Source organism: Durotheca rogersii, assembly GCF_024521655.1.
Source record: "Durotheca rogersii strain YMJ 92031201 chromosome Unknown GGS23scaffold_6, whole genome shotgun sequence".
In the NCBI taxonomy this organism is placed as follows: domain Eukaryota; kingdom Fungi; phylum Ascomycota; class Sordariomycetes; order Xylariales; family Xylariaceae; genus Durotheca; species Durotheca rogersii.
Window position 1 is genome coordinate 281,292 of NW_026251237.1, and position 22,303 is coordinate 303,594.

The 22,303-nt window shown below is 54.6% G+C and overlaps 7 protein-coding genes across 7 annotated transcripts; 3 read left to right on the forward strand and 4 right to left on the reverse strand.

The window, feature by feature from the left end:
* Positions 1-1,112: 1,112 nt before the first annotated feature.
* GGS23DRAFT_595251 (uncharacterized protein) lies at positions 1,113-6,362 on the reverse strand (the record flags this gene model as incomplete). Its single annotated transcript, XM_051518284.1, has 1 exon — positions 1,113-6,362. One exon carries the CDS (start codon positions 6,360-6,362, stop codon positions 1,113-1,115), a length of 5,250 nt encoding a protein of 1,749 aa, XP_051373232.1.
* A 2,688-nt stretch (positions 6,363-9,050) lies between these two features.
* Positions 9,051-10,771, forward strand: GGS23DRAFT_604161 (glutathione synthase; the record flags this gene model as incomplete). The annotated part of the gene is made up of 4 exons (XM_051519570.1): positions 9,051-9,337; positions 9,408-9,483; positions 9,544-9,686; positions 9,742-10,771. The coding sequence occupies 4 exons, from the start codon at positions 9,051-9,053 to the stop codon at positions 10,769-10,771; spliced, it is 1,536 nt and encodes a 511-aa protein (XP_051373233.1).
* Positions 10,772-11,016: 245 nt separating this feature from the next.
* Positions 11,017-11,766, reverse strand: GGS23DRAFT_619114 (uncharacterized protein; the record flags this gene model as incomplete). Its single annotated transcript, XM_051520990.1, has 1 exon — positions 11,017-11,766. A coding segment is annotated over one exon (504 nt), but the record flags the coding sequence as incomplete, so codon positions are not given.
* Positions 11,767-12,197: 431 nt separating this feature from the next.
* Positions 12,198-13,684, reverse strand: GGS23DRAFT_560592 (nucleic acid-binding protein). The gene is made up of 3 exons (XM_051515898.1): positions 12,961-13,684; positions 12,621-12,709; positions 12,198-12,527 (listed from the first exon to the last, which is right to left on the reverse strand). The coding sequence occupies exons 1-3, from the start codon at positions 13,260-13,262 to the stop codon at positions 12,475-12,477; spliced, it is 444 nt and encodes a 147-aa protein (XP_051373235.1). The 5' UTR covers positions 13,263-13,684; the 3' UTR covers positions 12,198-12,474.
* Positions 13,685-15,468: 1,784 nt separating this feature from the next.
* Positions 15,469-18,516, forward strand: GGS23DRAFT_451344 (pheromone A receptor-domain-containing protein). Its single transcript, XM_051514020.1, has 4 exons — positions 15,469-15,505; positions 15,574-16,237; positions 16,310-16,913; positions 17,023-18,516. Exons 2-4 carry the CDS (start codon positions 15,646-15,648, stop codon positions 18,083-18,085), a joined length of 2,259 nt encoding a protein of 752 aa, XP_051373236.1. The 5' UTR covers positions 15,469-15,505; positions 15,574-15,645; the 3' UTR covers positions 18,086-18,516.
* Positions 18,517-18,540: 24 nt separating this feature from the next.
* Positions 18,541-21,127, reverse strand: GGS23DRAFT_619126 (Golgin subfamily A member 7/ERF4 family-domain-containing protein; the record flags this gene model as incomplete). The annotated part of the gene is made up of 3 exons (XM_051520991.1): positions 18,541-19,195; positions 19,257-20,764; positions 20,965-21,127. 3 exons carry the CDS (start codon positions 21,125-21,127, stop codon positions 19,067-19,069), a joined length of 1,800 nt encoding a protein of 599 aa, XP_051373237.1. The 3' UTR covers positions 18,541-19,066.
* A 153-nt stretch (positions 21,128-21,280) lies between these two features.
* Positions 21,281-22,040, forward strand: GGS23DRAFT_451207 (uncharacterized protein). The gene has a single exon (XM_051514019.1). The coding sequence runs from the start codon at positions 21,362-21,364 to the stop codon at positions 21,740-21,742; it is 381 nt and encodes a 126-aa protein (XP_051373238.1). The 5' UTR covers positions 21,281-21,361; the 3' UTR covers positions 21,743-22,040.
* Positions 22,041-22,303: the final 263 nt, after the last annotated feature.

The following is a 22,303-nucleotide window of genomic DNA, read 5'->3' on the forward strand; positions in this document are numbered from 1 at the left end:
TGCCGTGGGAGGCGTTTGGCATCGTTAGGCGTTGCCGGAGGACGGTTGCTTATTTTATTCTTCTAGAAACGCCACCGTTCCTCCCTTCCTCACTTTTCTTTCCTTCCCCCAGCTATAGACGATTCTACTTAAACTACCCCCTCCCTGCGGCTGTGTCTAGGCTGACCTAGATAGGACGGTGCGGAAGGGGACCGGGGGGAGGGGAGGACGGGCATGATATATAGCGGAACGAGAGGGAGCTAAATCGGATAATAGGTATTCAACTTACTCGAAATAGCGTGTACGCATATGCCAACCGGAGGAGGGAGAAGCCCCTGATGTGTATGTCGTCGATTGCTTCACTCACCTTTTACCCTTCCTCTTTACGTCTGGCTGGTTGTCGAGACTTTAGGCAGAGGAAAGACGGGGAGAAAAACTGAGAATAGATCATGACAGATGCTTGTGCGACCCGGTATATCATTATTCTCAACTTATACGCTCACTTAAGGGCCACGGGTTTCAAGGCCCGGCTGACGTTGGTAAGTCTCTCGCCACAGGCAACAACCACTTTAGCCTTCACATTAGGTTAAGGGCAAGCATTTGGATACTGGATATAATAACGTAGCTAGCTAGTCGATTTAGCCACTAGTAGGACACATATACATAATACACACGCACACGGCCGTTACAGCCAGTTGGGTATCTCTAACCGATTAAACCAGAGAGGAGACCGCCGAAGTCTCCCGAGATGTCCTAATCAAACAAACCCGTTTCTGGGTGCAAAAAATCGAGACCCAATCGCGACGGCTCATTGGAAAGGGGTTTTGGGAACGTGAGATGTCTTGGGTGTAGGAGCGTTAAGGGGAGGTACCGGGTAAGATACCTGGGAGGTCGATGCGGCTGACGGGGTTGATGGTGTCGTTCCACGCTCCGGTCTCTTGATCGCTTCAATAGCCCAGTCGGGCAGGTTGCCGTCATTTTGAGAAGATTGCTTGGCCCTCCTACGCTCCATAACAGCTTCTAGTGCCCTCTGGTCGTCTATCCGGCGAGGTTTACGTGGTTCGAACACGGGATCCCCCCTAGGAGTGACTGTTTTATGGGGAGTCGCCGAAGGTTGCTAAGGCCGGTATAGATTAGTTGATGAACGTGTTGAAGCCTAGTTCTCCTGGTGAGGTCTTTACCTGGGGGCCCTGGCCCATTGGACTCGTTGTCGGTCCGGTTTTGTTGGCCTCGGCGGCTCCGTTGGACTCGGAGTGTGCTCTCGCCATGATCTGAACTGCTTCCATCGTTTCAAGTTCGATCGGAGTAATATGACCGTCCAGGATGGCTTTAGCAAATGCCGGCTGTCCTAACGCAGTCAAGAGAGCCCATCTCCGGTTATACGACAAGGGCTGGGACCACATTCGCAATGAGATATCCTTAGCCAGCATACGCGCGTCTTGTTCTTGTTCTTTGCTTGAAAGTGGGAGTAGATAGTGTGTTAGGTGTGCATGAAAGGTCTCTTCATCGCGAACCCTCGCATCATTGTCTGATTGTTGTCGAACTTGAGTAGTAGCTCCGAAGATAGCTGACTGCGAGGCGCTATTCTGGCGAGGCGTAGAATTGTCCGGGAGTCTTCTATCCTGGGTAGTATCGGTGTGCGTACTCGTGTATTGCGCTGGGGGGTAATTACTTCCGAAGCCCGCGAGCCCAGGCAGCGGAAGAGCGACATCTAGAGGAACGTTAACATCCGATGGTCTCTCCACAGCAGGATTTGTGAACTGATTGACTCCGCCGGCAGGCCTATTTGCGGCAGGTAGATTTGCAACAGGCCCAGTTACAGTAGTCCCATTTTCGACAGGCCCATTTGTAGCAGAGACACTGCCAGCAAGGCTGTTTCCAGTAGGAACACCGCTAGCAGGCCCATTTGTGGCAGGTATATTCGCAGTGGGCAGTCCTAATCTACGGGCTTCGTTTTGTGCGATCAGTCGGTCGGCTTCTGCACGATCTTCAGCGGTCAGAACTGTATCCTCCAGCTCTTCTTCCTCGAAAGTGTCCATCAATGTAATGTCCCGAATGCTGGACCGATATTGCTCAATGACCTTGTCCAGAACGCTGTCCTGGCCGATATGCTGATCCAGGTTTCCCTGTCTGGGTTCTGTGGGCATCTCAAAGGTATGCCCAAACTTTTGTGACTTGGGAATTGGATTCTTCTGATCCACGACTCGGGAGGCTAACTGCATCTTCCAAATTGCCTGGTTCAACAGCTTTTCTTCGAAAGTGCCTCCACATATGAAACGATAGACAAATACCGGCTTTTTTTGTCCTAAGCGGTATGCACGTCCTACTGCTTGCTGCTCATTCTGGGGGTTGAACTGGCTATCGAAGAGGACGACACGGTTTGCACTGACAATGTTGAGGCCAAGACCACCTGCTCTGGTGGAAATGAGGAACACGTCTGCTTGGTTCCTGTTGAAATCCTTAACCATGCTCTGCCTCTTGGTTGTTACAGTTGACCCATCCAATCGCTGAAAGATGAATCTCTGTCTCCGGAGTATCTGCTCCAGGTAGTTGATTGTGCCGATCGAATGGCTGAAGATAAGCACCGAATCTCCTATGCGCTTGCACTCGTTAAGAATGGCCACAAGTATTGGGATCCTCCAGGAGAGGGAGAATTCATTAAGGTCTCGCTCTTTTCGCAAGAGAGTCATCTCGTTACTAACAAGCTGCTCAGGGAGAATAGCACTAGACTCTCCAGTCTTCTTGGCCTTCTGTTCCTCTAGCCTTTTCATGAAGGGAGAGGGATGAGCACAGAGAAGACCAAGTATGCTTATAGATGCAAAAGTCTTTGCGCCGGATGGGTGGTCTTGATGGTACTGGACATAGGTTTCATATGCTTCTTTCTGCACTCTAGTGAGAGGTAGGGTTAAGACGAACTCCTTTTTTGTCGGGATGTCATGCTTTAGTACTGCGATTGTCACCCGCTGCACCTTTGGCGCAACTTCTTCCTTAAGGACCCGTAACATCTTCAAAGCCATTCGGCGGTCAGCCATGGTGCTGTCTGCCGAGAGTCCAGAGTCTATAGGTATAACATACTCAGACCTAAACTCTCTTAGGTCAGATAAGTAGTTGGGAGCAATCCAGTTGATCATTGCATGATATTCTTCAACGTTATTTGCTAAGGGCGAGCCCGTGAGTGCGATACGGCTCTGAGTTCGGAAGTTTGCCGTGGTAACGTGTAGTTGGGAATTGGGGTTCTTCAGCATGTGCGCCTCGTCTGCTACGACAAGGTTGGGGCCTTGGGTTAACAACTTAAACACTTCCTCGTTATTGGAAAATATTTTGAAAAGTTGATAACCAGTAACAAGCACACCACCTCTCTTGTCCCAGGAACGAATGATTTCCTGGCGCTGTGATGTAGGAATCGTATGGTCCAGCTTGAAGAATTCACCGAGTTCGTGCCTTTCCGGTGTCCAGAACAGCATCTCGTCCAGCCAATTGTCGATAAGCATAGGGGGACAAAGTATAAGCGTCTTTGATTCCTTGAGTGTGTCCGGGATTTGGGAAGAAATCGACGGATCGTCAGATCGGGCAGCTTGGGCGATGGCTACTAACAGCGTGATGATTTGCATGGTCTTGCCTAGGCCCATAGTATGAGCCAGTAGGCAGCCTTGCCCTGTTGTAGAGCCTACAATCTGGTCCCACATGAACCTGACTCCTCCTACTTGGTGGTCTTTGATGCGCGATGCAATTTCCTCGTGGATATAGATGAGTCCCTGGTCATCACTTTTGCTCTCATTAATGATGTATTGGCTCCCTAGATCCATTGCGCCTGATGCTTCTAGCTGCTTTAACTTTGCACGAAGCATCCATCGTCGCTGGTCTTGTTCTGTCATGCGTATCCGATCGATCTCCCGAAGATCTGCTGCTTCTCTGTTGCGGGCGATTTTCTTGTGTTTCTTCTTAGCGTCTGGAGATGTAATATCTATAAGGTTATTGCCATCTTCAGCCGCCTTATCGTCCCCCCCATCTTCATCGTGCTGGGGTTCGGTAGTCATATTATTCCATTTCTCCACCATAGTTGGATTTATCTTCCAGTCGAAGCGGTCTGATAGTTGACGAAGGAAGCTGAGGAAACAATTAAATGTGTCCGCATTCTGCTCCGATTGGAGATCTTGCGGGCCAAACTTGCCCTCTCGGATCAGCCCCCTGAGCCGGTTGAGAGAGCAAGGTATCCCGCTTCTATATGTCTCAAACAATCGAAGTATCGTGTACGCGATAAGAAGATTTTTCTTCGCCGACGTATTATAAGGGGCCGCGGGGAGTTCTTGGTTTTTGGACAGGAGCAATTCTATGCTCCGCCGTATCTCCTCAGCGCGTAGTTTGTTTATTATCGTGAAGGCCATAGATAGGTAGAGGTCGTCTAATCTCGCCAGCGCCCGCGCTACTAGCTGTTCTGCCGGTTCTAAATCATCAATCGATAGATCGAGTGCCGATGCCGGATCCTCTCGCCGAGACGATTGTGTCTTCTTGCCTCCGGACCTCCTTGGCGTACCGGTCTGCTTACTAGTAGTGGCGAGGCTTTTGTCAACGTCTTGACCGGGTTCGGCTGGCATGTTAACGTCGGTACTTTGGCGGGGTTGGGGGAGGCTGGATGCGTCCCCATCTCCGGAATCCATGGGCGCCAGAGGCGCCAAACTCTTATTACGAACTGAGACGAAATGCTCCTGGGTATCTGGCACGTCATTATCCAGGTCCATGCGCGATAGCGACTCGCCGGGAGACATGGCAGATGGTAAAGGCTCGTCGTCGACGACGAAGTCGCCTAGGTCTTCGTCCGAGTCGCTTGTCAGGTCTTCCCCGCCGTCCGAAGAAATGGATTTCCGGGTTCGAGTCCTTTTACCGGATCTGCGTGGTTGCGGCGGGGGTTTTTCGGGCTCGGTTGACGACGTGACAACACCGAGACGCCATGAGTCGTATTCTCGGTCCTCTACGCTCGCCCTAAGAATGGAAGCGTCTTCTCTTAGCTTTGCCTTTTCCTTCCAGAATTGGGAAGATGCAATTTCCTCGCGAAGCTTGGCAATCCTCGAGTCATATCCCTTCAGGCGTTTATCGATTTTGTCTATCGACGTTTTCAGGCCCGCCCTCCGAGCCTCTTTCCACATCGCGTGAGCTTCAAACTCCAGCTTGGGGAGCTTGCGCCTGCCCCAGTCGGATGCGAGTTTCTCGATAACATCGTCGATCACCGAATACACCTCCTCTGTGCTCAGGCGTTTCTTCTCCTCCTCCTCCGCCCACTTCGCTAGTTCGACTCTCTCCTCCTCGATCTCTTCCTCAATCTCGGCCCATGTCTCTGAATCGCCTTCATCATCCGAGTCTCCGTACCTAGGTAAAATCTCATTATGGTCTGGGTTGTTAGCCCCGGGCACCATATCTGACTTGACCATGCGAGACACCCGGGAGATTCTTCCCCGCAGCATATGGCGTTTATAAAGTCGATGAACCTGTAGCCGCCGTCCATACGGTTCCTGGCGATCTCGGAAGAACGTAACCGGGGTTTCCTCGTCCAATCCTTCTCCTTCCGGTGAGTCACGATCATTAAAAATGTCAACCCTGGTAAAGGCGCCTTCTCCAAGATACGCTTGGGCAGAGTCAATTAAACTGTGGCCATCTTGACGTGGTTCTGTATCCCCCAATCCGTGCTCCATAATAACATCGGCTTCGGTGGGTATATTACGTCTGAGATTGACATCAACATCTGATGAAATGAGAGTAGGCCTCTGGCGTTTCGGCTTTCGGGGAGATCCTGGTTTCACAGCTTCCTTGTGGGTAGCGGTGGGGTCTTGTTGCGGCTGATCGGGAGCAGAGATAGTTGTCGCCCGGGGGGGGGGGTAAATAGCACTCGGGCCCGATGGCTCCGTCTCGTCACACAGGCTCATTTCCCCGCCGCCGACATCCGGTTCAGTCGTCTCACCTAGCGTAGTTGGGTTGGCATCGCGGCCCGAGGTATTACCGTCTACCGCACCCGAATTAAGGGATACAAGCTCGGTCCGTAGCCTCTCCCTCCGGTCATCTTCGCCATTCGGCCCTCTGTTCTGTTGAACTGGGAGTTCGGAGTATTCGCGGTGCTGATCAGCTTCATATTGAAGACTATGGGAGCGGAAAATGGAGATGGCATGCCTCAGTGTGGCCCTATGCTTTATTATCTTGAGGTTGAGCGCGCTAAACAGTTCGGCCTGATCGTATGTCATAAGGGTATGCCCGTCAACTTCCTGCTCTCGTAAGGAACGCTCAAGCTGCTTGAAAGGAGGGAACCGGGAGATGGCCGAACGTTCCCAAGACCGACTTTCGGAGCAGAGCTCCCGCACGACCCTGTCAACATCCCACTCCCAGGGGTCGTCCATCATAGTCTAGTACTTCATCGAACAAGTGGAAGAAACGGATGAACAGACGGGATCCTAAAGGCCTAGCAAATTAGAGGGGTAGATCTCTAGCATGAGTTAGAATTGCCTTAGGCAGTTTGCGCAAGTTGCTAGGCCTGAAAGAAGCCAGCAGCAGCTTGAATGTAGTGGCGGGACAGGTGTATGAGGATGGGGCCAGACGTTGACAGGGCGAGGAGGGGGGAGAGAAGTGGGAAAGAGAAAAAAAAGGGTGCAGATGTAGGTTGGTGTGGAAAGTACCAGTGAAGGTAAGAGGTTATGGGAAGTGGCGTCCAAGTTTGCAATGCGCCTGCCTGCAGATCTGGGTGAAAATGCGATAAGCAGATAAGCAGTCGAGAAGCAGCTCAAGCTGCAAAATTCTTCAGCCGAATCCCCTAGCTGAGCTGAATGTCCTGTCCTTCTTAAATACCATCAGGGTGATGTCTTCTTACGCGCCGGGGCTAGTGGTAAAGGCTCAAATATGTGCGGTAACTAAGGCACGGAGATGATACCATTGGTCAGTTACGAGAGGAAACCGCATAGAACAGAATGGCGCCGAGACTGCAGAGTAGGAGGTCTGTTAAGGACGGCCCAACAGACTTCGGTTCAAGGCACCATCAATATCAGCAATGGTGTCGGTGTGGACGCAATACTACTGTTGTTGGTGCAATTGTTCCCTAATGCAGAGAGCTGCAGTCTCCTGTACATGCAGACAGGGTTGCTTGCCTAGGTAGGTAGGTACCTATGTCTGGAGCTGTACGTCGTGATGATCTAGGTCGATAAGTTGGAGGGTAAGAATTGTCAAAGGTATCGGGCGCCCTGGTTGCTTAACTGGCCGATGGGCAGGTCGAGGGGGCGTGTGCTGAAAGGGGTGGGTGTGTCGAGAGAGAGACAGGCGGCAGAGGTAAGGGCGGAAGAGATCTCGAGTATGGTATGTGATTTAGACCACGTTGTTCTTGTCGCACTTTCTCTTTAATTTCCTTCTGCGTGGTGGAATGTTTCGGGAAGTTGAGAAACGAAGTTGAGTAGAGGGAACAAAGCGACGATAAATTCATCCACAACACAAGGAGGTGTGCGTTGGAATTGCTACGGGAACAATCAGCACACTGTGACTCAGGTAGGCACATGGAACATAAGAAGCTGTCTTCATGGATTTGGCTTACCTGCTCTGTAACTGTTTTGCTGGGCTAACAGTAGCTACCTCTTATGGAACTGAGGCAAGTCAGGGTTGCTCTGGCGATGTGGAATTTACGCGCTGGAGTCAAGTCCACACTGGAGGTAGGCGCGTTCTTAGCAGAGGGTTAATGGATGTGGAGATTTCATGTGACTTGGGCTTGGCAGTACGTATACATGCAGTAAATGCATCCCTACATGTTAAATGCATACAATCAGATAAGGAAGTTTAATACTTAACAGCAGTTAACATCAAGTGCGTTCACACTAGACATTAGGTGATATTATAATGCAGCTGGTTGGGATGATTAAAATGTAAACAATAGGTAACATATAATATAAATAAATAACGCTATTATACTTATATAGATTTATATATTTCAACTAAGTTGATATAAATTAGTACCTAGCTAAAAGTCTAAATATAAATACGTAAGCTATATATACTTTTATTAGCTTGAGGTAACTTAAGGCAAGCGAAAGCAGGTACCTACTTATAGCTATAGGTACTATATTCTAAGATGTACCTAGGCAGGTACCTAGGTTGTAGATCCTTAGGCATCCAGAATAGAGGCCTGTGATTAGTGAAATTGAAAAAAATACACAATAGCTAACTGTTCGTAAAACGCTATATTTAAGCCCTTTTAGCAGTTTAGTTTTTACACCTTTAATTAATTAACTAGGTTTACCTTTTAACTCGTTTTGCGTGCCTTATAATTAAGGCAGCGACGCCACGAGAGGAACCGCCTAAAACGCACCAGGTATCGTAGATGCAGCTACAGGTGCTTAGCAGCTTAATGAGTGTAGGGCTAAAAACACCTACCTAATCATACAAACTTCGAGTAAGGGAACACATAGGCGGGAATACTCAACCTCACACCTCTTAGTAGGTTACGGACATCCTGCCACGAGGCACCCAGATCACGTCACCTCCTGGATTACAACCCAATTGCTTCGACGTAACTAAGCCGGCCTCAGTTGGGCCAGGATGTGACAGGCATTCATTCCTCTTCTCGGCTTACCTGCTTTCTAGGCACAGTTCGCATATGTGGATGACGGAGGATGTAAACGGCCACGCGATATGTATGTACCTACCCCTCCTACCCTCCCCCACAGCTACATCCTAATGGATCCTATCCCTAACTACCTACATGCCTAGTCCTCTAAATATTATAAGTAGAGGTAGGTAGAGGTAGGCAAGTAGGTAGGATAACCAATACTACCGAAGATATACCTACCTAACCCGCTTCACATAATTCCGTACGTACAAGACATACTCTCTTCTTCCTTGCGTCAGGAAGCCATCGGCACTTGGGCACTTCATGCGAACCACAGTTTACACCTGTAGCTACTAAGGCGCAAGTAGAAACCGGCAGGGCCAGCTACATCCACCTATATCTGACCCTGAGGGGACCGTGCTGCCGAGGCCCTCCCTAGGCACACTGAGCCTCCATTCCTGGCAGACTCTGGCGGTTGGTTGTCTGCCGCCGAGAACGAGACATGTCCGAATACCCGCCCGAGACCACGCCCGGTGAGAGTGGAAGGTTGAAAGGGGTCATCAAGGACTGGGCGCTTGCCAATGGCTTGACTGTGCGACCCCCTCCGTCGCTTCATTCGGCGAATGCGGACCCTGCCGGGATCCTCGCAACACCGGTTTCGCTCACTCTGTTCCCGAGCCCCTTCCCCCGAGCCTGCTTCGACCAAGCGGCCACGTTCCAGAAGACGTACAACAAGCTCTATGCGTCTATCAGCCAGGATGAAGAGTTCCTGGCTCGGGTTGTGAAGGAGTATGTGCTGTCTCTCTGCTTCGGGGAGCTAGGTGGTTCTGTTCCCACAATGGGAGCTGACGAGTGATAGAATCGGTGATAGCGACGACTTCATAACTGAATTATGGAGGGTCCACCTTCGGGTCAAGGAAGAGGGTTATGTCCAGGTAGGCCAGTCGCCATCTCTCTCACCGTGGTACTTCTATAATAACCAAATCACTCGGCAGCACAAATGCCTCGGCCTCTTCAGGTCCGACTATATGGTCCACCAAGATGGGGCCGGATCCGCCCCCAAGATCAAGCAGGTCGAATTTAACACGATCGCCTCCTCATTCGGAGGCCTCTCGTCGCAGACGTCTCAACTCCATAAGTCAGTAGCCGTCGTCTAATACAGAGACATGCAGTGTTAAAAAGAATTCCCTTAGATATCTAGCCTCGACGGAGTATCCGCTCTTGGAGAAGTCGATTAAGAGGGGAACGTTACAGTTACCAGCGAACGGGAGCGCCGGCGGGTTGGCTGCGGGCATCCGGCACGCGTTCGTCGAATACGGGACGCCGTCTACCGGCTACCAGAAGTGTGTCATCTTCCTAGTGCAGGGGGGTGAGAGGAACATCTTCGACCAACGTCATCTTGAATATGAACTCCAAAAGTACGAAGAACCACAGGTGCCCGTTTTCCGGCTTCTGTTCTCGGAGATTTTGCAGTGCACGAGCCTCGCCGACGGCCTGAGGCGCCAACTGTTGTACCACCCCCCCGAGTTTCCCGCTCATACGTTCGAGGTTGCCGTCGTATATATGCGGTCGGGCTATGGACCGGGAGACTACCCGGACCAGTCAGCCTGGGAAGCTCGGTACCACCTAGAGAGATCGGCAGCCATCAAGTGCCCGACCGTGCTGACGCAGGTTGCCGGCACGAAGAAGGTCCAGCAGGTCCTGACCACACCCAAACCGCCGTCAAGCCCGTCGATACTCGGTCGCTACCTACCCGACGAGGACTCCGCATCGACATCCAGCGTGAGAAGCACCTTTACCAATATCTATCCCCTGGATGAGACGACAGCCGGCGTCAAGGCCCGGCAGATCGCGACCGACCCCGAGCTCTGCAAGGGCTATGTCCTCAAGCCGCAACGAGAGGGCGGCGGCAACAACATCTACCGCTCGGCGATACCGGCGTTTCTCAAGTCCATCCCTGAAGCTCACTGGCCGTCGTACATCCTAATGGAGCTGATCACGCCGCCAGCGGTCAAGAACACCATCCTGCGCAACGGCAACCTAGAGCGGGGCGGCGTCATCTGCGAGCTCGGCGTCTACGGAACCTGCGTCTGGGACCAGCAGTCTAAGAATATCCTGCACAACGCGCAGGCAGGCTATCTCTTGCGCACCAAGGGAGACCAGAGCGAGGAAGGCGGCGTCGCCGCTGGGTTCGGCTGCATGGACAGCTGTAACTTGGTCTGAGGGGAGGGAAGGGTGTGTGGCAAATTAAGTGTAAATACAGCAGGGAGCAGAGCAAACCACCAGTTTGCATAGACAATAGACCCCCCACATAATGGTTCTATCCAATTCCACATGAACGTTCCTCCATACACAATTCTAAATTACCAGAGAAAGGTATAAGCATTTCCCCTTTGAACAGCCTCCCTCCTCTTCTCCAGATGAATACATACCTGCCGGCTCCTCAAAGTTCGGTTGTTGTCATGTCCACTCTGCCACTGAATGGACCCCATTCCGACTCCATTTCGGTAAGCAAGCACTTCGAGTTCATGTCTTTATCAGCAGCACAACACACAACCACCAAGTAGTCTTTGGTCTCCCCCACATCTCTATATTCACTATCAACAACCCCCCTCTCAAATACGCACCCATCCATTCACCAGGACGACTAGAGACCTTCTCCCCCTTGACGCGGTGTCGACCGCTAGGTACCTAGGTATAACAGCAGCTCTCCCTCACTCCATCTCATGCTCTCCTTCCTCCCTAGTACCACACCCAAGCAACCTCTCAGCACCATGTCCAACCCACCCCCCAAAGACACACCCTCCTCCCCTCCACCTCGCCAGCAGCAGGCACCTAGCAGCCACCCTCCTCCGGCTCCTCCTCCGGCTCCTCCTTCGCCTCCCATCAACGCGCCAACCCCTCCCCCTTCCCCTCACACCTCCGGCTCCTCCTTCCCGACCCCCCACTCGCCACGCCCCACTACGCCGCCGCGCCGCGAGCCCTCGACCCCGCCACGCCCGAGCCGCTCGATCGCGTACCGCCGGCGCAAGCGGACCGGTCGCTTCGGCGCACGGGCCCCGCCGCCGCCGCCGCCGCCGCCGCTCGACTGGGAGCGGGAGCTGGCGCGCGTCGAGGGCCGCCGGCCGGCCGAGGATGAGCACGAGCACGCCGTGCAGGCCGTGGTCGAGGCGCTGGCGCTGGCGCGGCTCGGCGCCGAGGCTGTGGGGGAGAGGTGAGGGATGAAGGGGAAGTGGGGGAAGAGAAGAAAAGGAGAAAAGGAAGAAGAGAAGAGGAGGAAAGAAATGAAACAAAACAAGACAAGAAATGGTAAGCAGACGCGCCTGCACGAGAGAGAGTAATAATGGTTGTTGTTGACTAAGTCTATATTATCCCAGGGCAAGGCGATCTACTTTCCTCCCCTCGGCGCCCGGTACCCACCAGCATCGATACCACCGCGATTCGGGAAGGCCTACAAGGGCGTGGACGTTCATTGTTTGGGGACGGGGCGCAGACACGCGGCGGGGGCGTTGGTTTTTCGGCAGGACACGGAAGGGGGCACGTGGGAGAGCTTCCGCTTGCGCCTACGGGCGCGGCACGGCGAGAGCCCTCCGCAGGCTCCTCCGATCCGGCGGGGCCGGCGGCGAGAGACCCGCGGCAGAAAGAACGGCACGGTGGCAAGACATGGCGAGGGCGCCTGGGATACACGTCTGTGGTAGTCAAGTCTCTACGTAGTAATACAGCAGTACACCGGCATCCTCTAGCAGTAATTCCTATTACCAGACGCGCTGGAAAGTCATCGCAGTGGAGAAGCCCTGATCCATGAGCATGTTGTAAAAAGAGGTTGAAAAAAAAGTCGGTCAGGTCGTCGCCGCCTTCTAATTCTTCATCTTTTTTTCTTCTTCTTTTTACCCGGCCCAAATTCCCGCACGTTTGTCGTCTTCCCACTATTGTTCGGAGTCCGGGGGCGGAGTTGGCTTGCGGATGACATCGAGGTTCCCTATCGAGTGGGTTTCCCGACGTGTTAGCCGGCCTGATCGCCCTAACCAGTGCCCGGGGAGGGGAGGGGAGGACGGGGGCCTGCTTAGCTTACTTAGGACGATACTCAGACTAGTCCTCGGCTTCTCTTCGCCGTCGGTATACGTTCGCAGAGAAGCATCGCCCTCTACGTATACAAGAGCCCTACAAGCGGGTGGTCAGCTCGTTTCTGATTCGGACCTGTTCTACCTGGTCTGGATTGCGAAAACGTCGGTCGTCTGGGTATCTGCGGCGCATAGCTCACCGCTTGCAGCGTCGCCTCCTTCCTCCTTCACGCTCTCGGCTTGACCAATTTCTCCGTCTCCTCGTCGCTCGGAAACGGAGCCCAACCCGTCCAACACGGGGACAGGCGGAGAAGGGAGAAAACCGCGGCGCATTGGGTTGATTATACGTACCCCTTGGTCAGGCTGGTGAGGAAATCGCGGCGCGGTCCCTCCTCAACGAAGGCGGTGACGCGGAACCAGCTGGTCTTGCGGTCTTCGCCGCGGCCGGCGTTGCTCGCTACCAAATACTCGAGTATTTCGTGCCCAGTGCTGGTGGCGCGGGCCTGCGGCGGCCCGGCGAGGTTGCCGACGATGGTGATCTTGGCGATGTCGCGGCGCGCCGAGGCGCTGAAGGCGCGCGCTGTGGCGGCGGGAGCAGCGAGGCGGCTTAGCGAAGCCGGGGCGGTGAAGGCGCGGCGGGTAAAGAAGGACATGTTTTTCTGGCGACCTTTCGCGGCGAGTCTTCCGTCCGAGTTCTTGTGTGTTTTTTCTTCCTTTTTTGGGGATATGGGTGTGGACGTTTGTGGGCGCCGAGCGGAGACGTGTGATGAAAATTTTCTGCGATGTGGGGGGCGGGATGAAGAGAAGGTAACGGACCGGGGTGGTCTGTCGCGGACTGGAATTGAGGACTGGCGATGCGGGAATGGATACGGGAAACGGGCTGCCGGTCAGCGATAGAGGAGGATTTAGGCAGGAGGCAGTAGGAAAAGGAGAGCGAGAGGAGAGAGACGGAGGGGGGAGGGCGAGTGGGAAGGCCTGGGGTTGCGCTGCGTTTGCGATCTTCTTCGACGCGACCCGAAACGAAGCAACCCTTGATCTGCCCGCCGCCGATTGGCTGGTGGTCGAGAGGGAGATATCGCGGGGAGGTACCTTTACGCAGTACGCGTGCTATATAAGGTACCCTAACCTATCTCCTATTTACCTTAGGTAAGGCAATACATCCTTATCGTAGGGGGTAATGTGCCCTAGGAGGTACCGAAGTAGGTACACATTGCGCAATTGCATCTCCAACCTCCGCTACCTAGGTAGCTTGTCTTTTCCTCCTCTCTATACCTGGTCATAATGCACAGAACCAAAGCCTGTCTCACACGTATTGAGCTTGGTTCGACTCGTCGCTAAGAAGCCGAGAATTGCAAGTTGCCAACATCTCTCCCTCCCAGCTCTCCCTTCTCTTGTCCTTTCTACAAAAGACGTGCCCTATTCGCAGAGTTGCTACCCGTCGGGCCTGCTGGAGCTACTGCCAACGCACGGGTTCGAAGTTGGCTTAAAGTCATAGTTATAAATGCCTACAGCCTGCCTTACGTATATACCCGACACATCGTTGGCCTCGTCGAGTCCTCCGAATCCATGCCCACCGGTACGCACCTATAAACTTACAACAGCCAAACAAGGGAGTCTGGATGTCCTGCGCGGATAAGGTTAGGTAGATACCCGCAGGGCATATGCGGAGTCGATCGCGCCTCAGCTCGATGCCCCCCCTCTCTCTGCCCAGGCTTGAGTACCCAATTGCTTCGTGTGTCGATGGGCACGGGTGTCCCCAGCTCGGATTCCCATGGACCCTCTGCCAGCTGCCTCGTCTGGCCCCCGCCATCTGACATCGTCTTTGTCAATAATTGCGGACCTCAGCTGCGAAGGCATCACGCCTAGGGCGAACGTCATTGACTGTTGCCCGCACCATACCAAGGGTCACAACCCATCCCATTGCCGTTTCGTCTCGGAAATCTGTAATGGTGTCAATTATTTTCGTCCGGTAGCCGTCCCGATTTGAACAAGCGGAATTCCTTCTCCCCGAACACAATAATACGGAGTCCTACAGCACAACCGATATTGCCCTACTTACTGGCCACTTACCTACGTACAGCACAGACAATTCGCGGTTGAGGTTTCGGGTATATACTAAGCTATCACGTCACACTGCCCATCCAACGTGTTGGAAGTTGTTGCAAATTATTGTGGACCGAAGAGAACGAATTGATAACATCTAGCAGTCGAAAGGGGAGACGCGGCATCACGTCTCACATGTCAGAGTAGGGGCTTTTCCTTTACCAAATCTCAGAGTTGCTATAGGTGCCATTGTGAGACAATAAGCCAGTATTTACTTAGTTACTTGCTATTTTCTTTAACTCCCGAGAATGCCGTCCTAAATGACACTCTGAAATCCCGATATAACTACTGTCTATTGTTTAGACTACTTACGATTCGAGTAGCGCTGGTATCCGTCACCGTTTCATTGAACTAGATCGGGATAGAGAGTACAATCACGATAATAGAGAAAATGCCTACAGCATATGAATACCTACCAATACGAACTCTTTCAAGGAGCAGCGGCGTTGAAAATGCTGATTTTCATATCTTAACTCTCGTTGCCGTTGGAAGAGCGCGTGGTCGCACGCGACAACGGCTTGCGTCTCTTGATAAACCCCGTCACCTAGCCACCCAGTCCCCCTGGCCTTCATTAGGTTCCCATGCCCATCTCTGTCTAGATAAAAATAAAAACAAAAATAGGGCTGTTGGCGTTCCCGCGATATCATCAGAACTAACCCTGTCTTGGGGGTGAGCCTGAGGAATTCCTATAGGTATTACTAATGCCCCATGACTTTGAACCCGCACACTGCCCCCCTTAGCTTTCCAACCTTCGCTCCAAATCTTAAAAGGGGATCTCGAGCTTTTCTGAAAGGTAAGGTGCCCCTGGTATCCGTGCTCGCGGTGGCGGCGTCTCCCCCCCCATATTGACTCGCTCCCCAGTAGCCGTTGGCTGGGCACGACGCCAGATTCGCAAGTCAAGACGAGACGAGAGAAGAGAACATACAAAGGGCCATGGACGACGGCCGCTTTGCGCCGAACCCGAGCTTACGGGCGAACTTAGTGCTCCGGGTGTTCTTCGCCGTCCTAGCCGTCGCGCTGTGCTGGGTGCCGCTGCGGTTGTTCTGGCGCAAGAGGGATGTCGCGGCCGTCGCGCTGCTCGCGGCCCTCGTGTTGCTGGACCTGCTGGCGACCGTCAACGCGCTCCTCTGGCCTTCCGACGTCTGGGACGTCTGGTGGGACGGCGCCGGCCTCTGCGAGGTCGAGGTCTACTTGTGGATGCCGCTGCGCACCATCTACGCCGCCGCCATCTTCGCCATCGTCCGCGACCTCGCGTGCAAGGTCAGGGCCGTGCCCTCTGCTGCCCTGCTGCCGTCGCCCTCCCGCAGCCGCGGTTGCGGTTGCGCCGGGCGCATCTGGGTCCAGGCTGCCATCGTCTTTTCCGTCCCCCTCTTCCAGCTCCTCTTCACCTGGTTCGACCTCACACAACGCTACGAGATCGGCACCATCGTCGGGTGCATGCCCGTCTTCGACGACAGCTGGCCTCGTATCGTCGTATACGACCTCCCCATTCTGGTCTTCACCCTGGCATCTCTTCCGTACGCATGTAAGCAACGATCCTCTCCAGTCTGACGCGCTGAGTATCGACCACTAACGCCGCAATCATCACCCCCCGCAGTCCTGGCCTTCAAGCGCTACCATGCGACGTCCAAATCGACGCTGCCCTTTCTTCGCGCCAAGTCGCGTTCGCGATGGCGTCTCTACGGGGTCTCGCTCATGATCCTGCTTATCTACCTGCCCGTTTCGCTCTACTTCGTTGTCAGCAACATCGCTGACGTCGTGCGGTCCAATGACTTTCGACCGTACAGCTACGCCCGTGTTCACGCCCTTCCTAGACCCGGATCGGAACTAGGGGGATCGGGTGGGACGCACCCCTATCCCTGGGACGCCGTCTTCTTCGTGCCCTCGTGGGACCTGCCCTCCCACGTCGCAAACCAGGCGTGGTTCACGATCGCGACGACTGTCGGTGTCGCTGTCTTCTTCGGCAGCACCAAAGAGGCCCGCACCACGTACCGCGCCTATGCAGCCGCAGCGCGGGCCCGTTTCGTCCGTCACCGCGAGCTCCACGCTCGTGGGCACTCCGGACCCCGCCGCCACCGCCTCCACAGCAGCAGTCGGAGGATCTGGCCTCATTGGAACCTCCATCATGGTGGCCCACATCGCCGCGACATGTTAGATTTGGAGGCCGTCTACGGAGATGAGTACTACGCGAAGGCCGAGTAGTAAGTATCCTCCCCCCCCCCCCCTGGCTCAGAAGAAAAAGTTCCCCAGAAAGTAGGCATGTCCCTTAAGCCCTTAGCTAACCGCCGCTCTCGTCTCTTTCTCCCGCAGCCCCCGCGGTTCCAGATACCGCCGCTCTCCTTACTACTTCGACCTCGAGCCGGACTCAGACTCTGACCCGGACGGAGGTTGCGAATGGAACCCGGAGTTGATTCTTCCCATCGCAGAGCCTAGCGCGAACCCGTTCCGTTCCCTCTCCTTCCGGGTGCCCTTTGCCTCGGCGAATAGGACGGCCGCGGGGCCGTCAGCCATCCGAGCTCCTCCACGCGCCTTGCTTCTTGCGGCCCTGTGGCCCGGCGCCGCCGGCCGTCCGGGCCGTCCCGGCGCCGTCATCCCGCCCGTCGTCCCCGACCGCACCTCCTCCTTGTATCACGAGCGGAGCTTCATCCGCCGCGCCGCATCTCGCGTCGTCGCCCCGACCGCCGCGGCCCTCGCCAGCTTACGCGGCAGGACGGCAGCTAGAGAGGCGCGGAGCAAGAACAGCCGCAGCGGGGGTAGTAGTAATGCCGAGGCTATAGGAGCGACGACAACCCGCGCTGGCGGTAGCGGTGGAGGTACTAATAGTAGTCGTAGCAAGAAGCGACAGAAGAACGTAGGTCGGACCGAGACTGAGAACCCTACCAAGCAGCCGCTCGTCTCGCCGCCGCCGGAGGCCCTGCGCCCAACCAACTTCCGCAGCTTTGGGGCACTAAGACGGTCCTCATCTGCATACACTTACATCTCGACTACCATCTCACCCTCAAACTCCGCCTCTGCCTGCGCCTGCGGCCCGGCATCTGCGGGCGCATCCTTCCCCTCTTTCGCTAGCGGTCGCACTAACCTCCAGATCCCGCCTCTTCCTCCCCAGTATTCTGCACCGGCCACCACCCCGGTAGGCTGGCCGCTCACCGCCATCAGGGGAGGAGGCAACGAGGCCGAAGACGCCGGGAAAGGCTTCGTGCGCGTTCCCATCCTCAGTGCGAGGCTGTGTCCGCAGCGCCAGGTGTCGGAGAAGGAGAGCAGAAAGGTCTTCCGGACGGCACTGGCCGCCGCCGCCGCCGGCGCGACGAGGGAGACGTGGAGGAGTGCTCCGCTTTCGTCGTCATCTTACTCCGAGACGACTCGCTTGAGCTAAACGTGCTGACCTATGAGTTATGAGCTATTAGATACGAACCGTATGGTATGCCTGTGCTACGCTGTGCTCGAGGAGGGAAGCACCGGGACCGCCACATATCATGGCCTCCGTTGCGGTGAATGGTATGTGTACAGGGCAGCATGAGTTTATTGCTTTTCGCTTCGCCTTCAGACGATGAGCCGGGGCGTGATACAAGACATCGAGGCTCCGAGTTCTCTGTAACAAGAAAGGCGCTAGATTGGTTGGTTGGTTGGTCGGCAGCACTTATGTAGAGTCCTGTCTGATTGATATATTATAAAAAGGCTGTCGGGAAGACCTGTCGAGACGAGGTTAGGGACAATATGCCGTGACAGCTACAAAGGCCAGGGGGTGTAAGAAACATCGTGTTTTGTGCAAGCACGAATTCCACACCTTGAAACAAGAAACCGTCATGTAGGCAGTTCAGCACCCGGTCGGGTTCCTAAGAAATAAAAGAACAGGGCAAAATTATTGGCAACTGAACACAGTTTCCTTCTATCTTACGATCACTGCTGTTCCCCCTAGAGTGCCGTCGCAGGTGACATGTCTCATTGCTGCTTCTTATAGGCGGCAGTATTACACGATATGTTCGGCTTCTCTTATCCCCGAGTCTCCCTTGAGGGTTTTTAGTACGTTGGCTTAGTGTTCTTTTCTTCTTCTCAAGTCGTTCGAGAGCCCCTGGGGGAATTCAACCGTATAGGTACACCCGGAACGCCGCGCCATGCTACACCGCCATATAAAGGTGCTGAATCTAGTAGAAACCCCGTCCGTGAGATAAAGTGAAGGGCAGAGGCGCTGCTCTACCAATGAACGTAGAATTAAGGTAAGGGTGAGAATAATAGTGATGCTTGGGTATCTTCGTTATTCGTACAGCCTAGGACGACGGTCGAGTCCGATTAAAAAGACGTATGAAGTGAATAAGATGAATGGTTTATACAACAAGGAAGGAATGAGTGATGGCAGTTATGCCCTAATGGGCGATTCGGGCGATACTGCCGGGTTAGGCTCCGTCGGCGTAGTTGGGCCCATCCTCGAGCCCGATGGTTCGCTAGTAGCAGGCGCTATTTCCGGATCCGGGATTTGAAAATCGAGCTGGAGTGCCAGTTAGGGTCGCCGAGGACAGAAGACGTCGCTATCAGAAGGGCAAACTCACATTCATGTAACCCGTACGTCTCAATGGAACAATTCGGGGAGGGATGACGCCCTCATCCGAACCTGTCGCCTTTTCCATCTCAGCGTTCCATTTCTCGATCCAATTCTCTAAGTTGCGTAGCCTCGTTTTGGCATATGTGAAGCCTAGGTCGTCCCATATCCAGCCGGTCAGGAGGCCGAGAACACCATCTAGGATGTTCCGCCAATTGTAGGGGTTGAAGATGGGGATAAGTTCTCCGTTGAGCTTCTCGATGACTCGGCGGAACTCTTGTTCCGATACACCAGCTGGGTCCAGGATCTCAGGGTATAGGTTGGAAAAAGTAGGCGCCAAGTCTCCCTGTAGTAACCAATCTCTTCGGATACGTATTATACGCGTGCTCGAATACTCTGGGGAATTGATAGGCACATGAGGGTTAAGGTGCGGATAGCACGGGTGTTGCGGACCCCATTCCTCGCCCAGATCTGGCTGGTCAGGGTCGCCCATGATGGAGGAGTTGCTCGAGGATATAGCGGAACCAATGCCGCCCGGAAGTGATGCGTTGGACCCATTATGCCGACGGCTTAGCACGGAGGGTCCCCTCTCGAGGTCCTTGGAAAATGGCCCCGCCGGGTCTTCACTCGTCGTCTGCGGCATAACGGCCTTGCCCTTTCCTTTGTCAACCCTCTTAGGGGAGCCTTCAGAGGTATCCGGTTGGACGAGGCCGAAACTGACTGCCCGGGCCCGCTTTGTAACGCTTTGGCCGCGCTTCCTCAGACCGTAAACTCTAGGCTTCGCTCTAGGCTCCGACGGACCAGCCTCAGACTCTCCCGGAGGTGGTAGCGGGGTCGAAGCACGCTTGCCGTCGTAGGAATGTCGAAGTGAAGCGGGGAGGCTGATCCGCTTGTCCCCACTCGCCCTCCCTTCGATATGTAGACTCGCACGTTTCGATTCCGGCAGCGGGAGGAGCGGGAAGTCGCCTGCTCCGAAGCCGATTGGTTCTGCTGGGTCTGAAGAAATTTCAATGGTAGGATGGCTGACAGGCACGGAAGGTGGCGGCGGGGTGGAAGGACGACGTTTACGCCGCGATGACCGCGCGGGCTGGGATGTTTGAGACGGCACGGCTCTCGGGGTGGAATTGGTAGGATTCCAAAGACGGCCAGGGGCGAAGCGGCGCGGGAGGCGGTACAGGGGAACGGCTGTGGCGGCGGCGCGGTTGCGGAATGGGGTTTGTAAGGGATGATTGTAGGGGCCGGGGGGTCTCGTCGCCAGTAAATTCCTTCGGCCGCCGGTTGATTGTCGTGTCGGGGAGGCGATCACCGCAGGCTCTGGGGCGGTAACGGTGGGATACTCGGGCTGCTGAGAAGGCGAATGGATCGGGGCATTCGAGTGGGCATCTAGGGCGGACGATTGCGGGTTCGCAGTGTGGCTGTCTGCGTGCGAAGCCGTTTGTGACACGGTATCGAATTGGCCGCCTCGACGGCCGGACGAGCAATTGGGCAATCCCGTCGGCCGAACACGAGGGTCTCCTCCTTTTCCTCCTCTGATTGGACCGGGCCGCGAACTACGACGTCGCCGTCGTCGCTGTCGCTGCCGCTGCCGTCGTCAGAAAACAAATTCCACGATGGAGATTGGCGTCGCGATTGTGGAGGGCGATGGCGGACGCGACGAGATGGGGTTGGTGGAATGGGTGAAATGAGTGGAATGAGTGGAATGGGGGAGAGGGAAGAACCCGGGGAGGTGGCGGGCGGTGATGGTAGTGGCTGGTGCTGCTGGCGCTGGCGCTGGCGCTGGTGCTGATGCCGGTCGCAGCAGGAAGAAGAATAGTGGTTGCGGTAAGAACTCGGGCCTTCCAGCGCTGACAGAGAGGAAAACGGTCGCTGTAGGATGTTCATGCTGGCCCGGCAGGTCTGGCAGGTCTGGCAGGCCCGGCAGGTCTTGGTGACGCGGTGACACCAGCTGGCCGCCAGCTTCCGTGCAGTTGACACGGGGTGTCAGGTTGGGTAGAGCCTGGTAGAGGGATGGATGTGTTAGTGCATATCAATCACCACCGGAGGTAACAGATCCGACTCGACGTCCCAGTAAGCCAGGGGAAGGGAACCGACCCTTGACCGTTAGTACATATTGAGATGTATGTACTTATCCTCTTACTTAGCAGTTGGGGTATCTCTAAGCAGCAATATGGCTACGTTGACTCCACCTCATGCGTTCATGCCAACCATTCTACCATCTCTCTCTCGGCTTGGCAAACGGGTCCGGCAGCCAACGAAACCGTCCAGCTTGCCTGCGAGAGAATCGGCGTGTGTCGACAACCAAGTCTCACCCGTGCTCTCTCCGCCCCGGCTCGATCCTGCGTAGATGTTATATACGTAGTAGGTATGTACGCGTATGTACGTCGACAAGCTTCGACTCGGCTAACTCGGATGGGGCGGGGTGGGATGGTTTGTTTCTGTTTGTTGCATCAATCGTCTTCTAATGTCTTCGGACCAGTGTCAGCCATCTGCTGTTGATCCGCTGTGTCGAAACGCCGGCTCGCCGCCAACGTCACCCTAACCGTTTTGCGTCGTGGTAGTGGCAGCAGGAGTCGAGAGAGGGAGAGAAGAAGGAAAGGATAGAGGAGCCCCTTGTATCGGCAGTCAAGCTTCTACGTCGGTAGTCTGGGATTTCCCCGGAGGTAAGGAAGGGAGAGGGAGGAAGAGGAAAAGGCGGGAATCTAACAATTCAGGATATATCGAGAAGGCGTGCACACCTTTTTGGCGGTGTCGGCTGGGTTAATATTACGAAAAAGACTTAGACCAGCCTCGCTACAACGTATATAGGTCGGTATGCAAGGAGAGCCTCTTCTCGCCATCCGTCTTTCCCATCGCCCCAGGACAGCCCCCCCCCCCCCCCCCTCCAGGGTTATCGTCAGCGAGTCAGCTTCCAAGAAAAGATTCAGGGCTTTAAATTGCTTTATTTTGCGGCGCATTTTTCCATCCTCGAGTCGATCGCTGCCTATCAACGCCGAGCTGCGCGCGAGAGAGGGAGACGCTTGGATGTTATTCAGGGGCATCCTCGCCATCCGTTGTCCC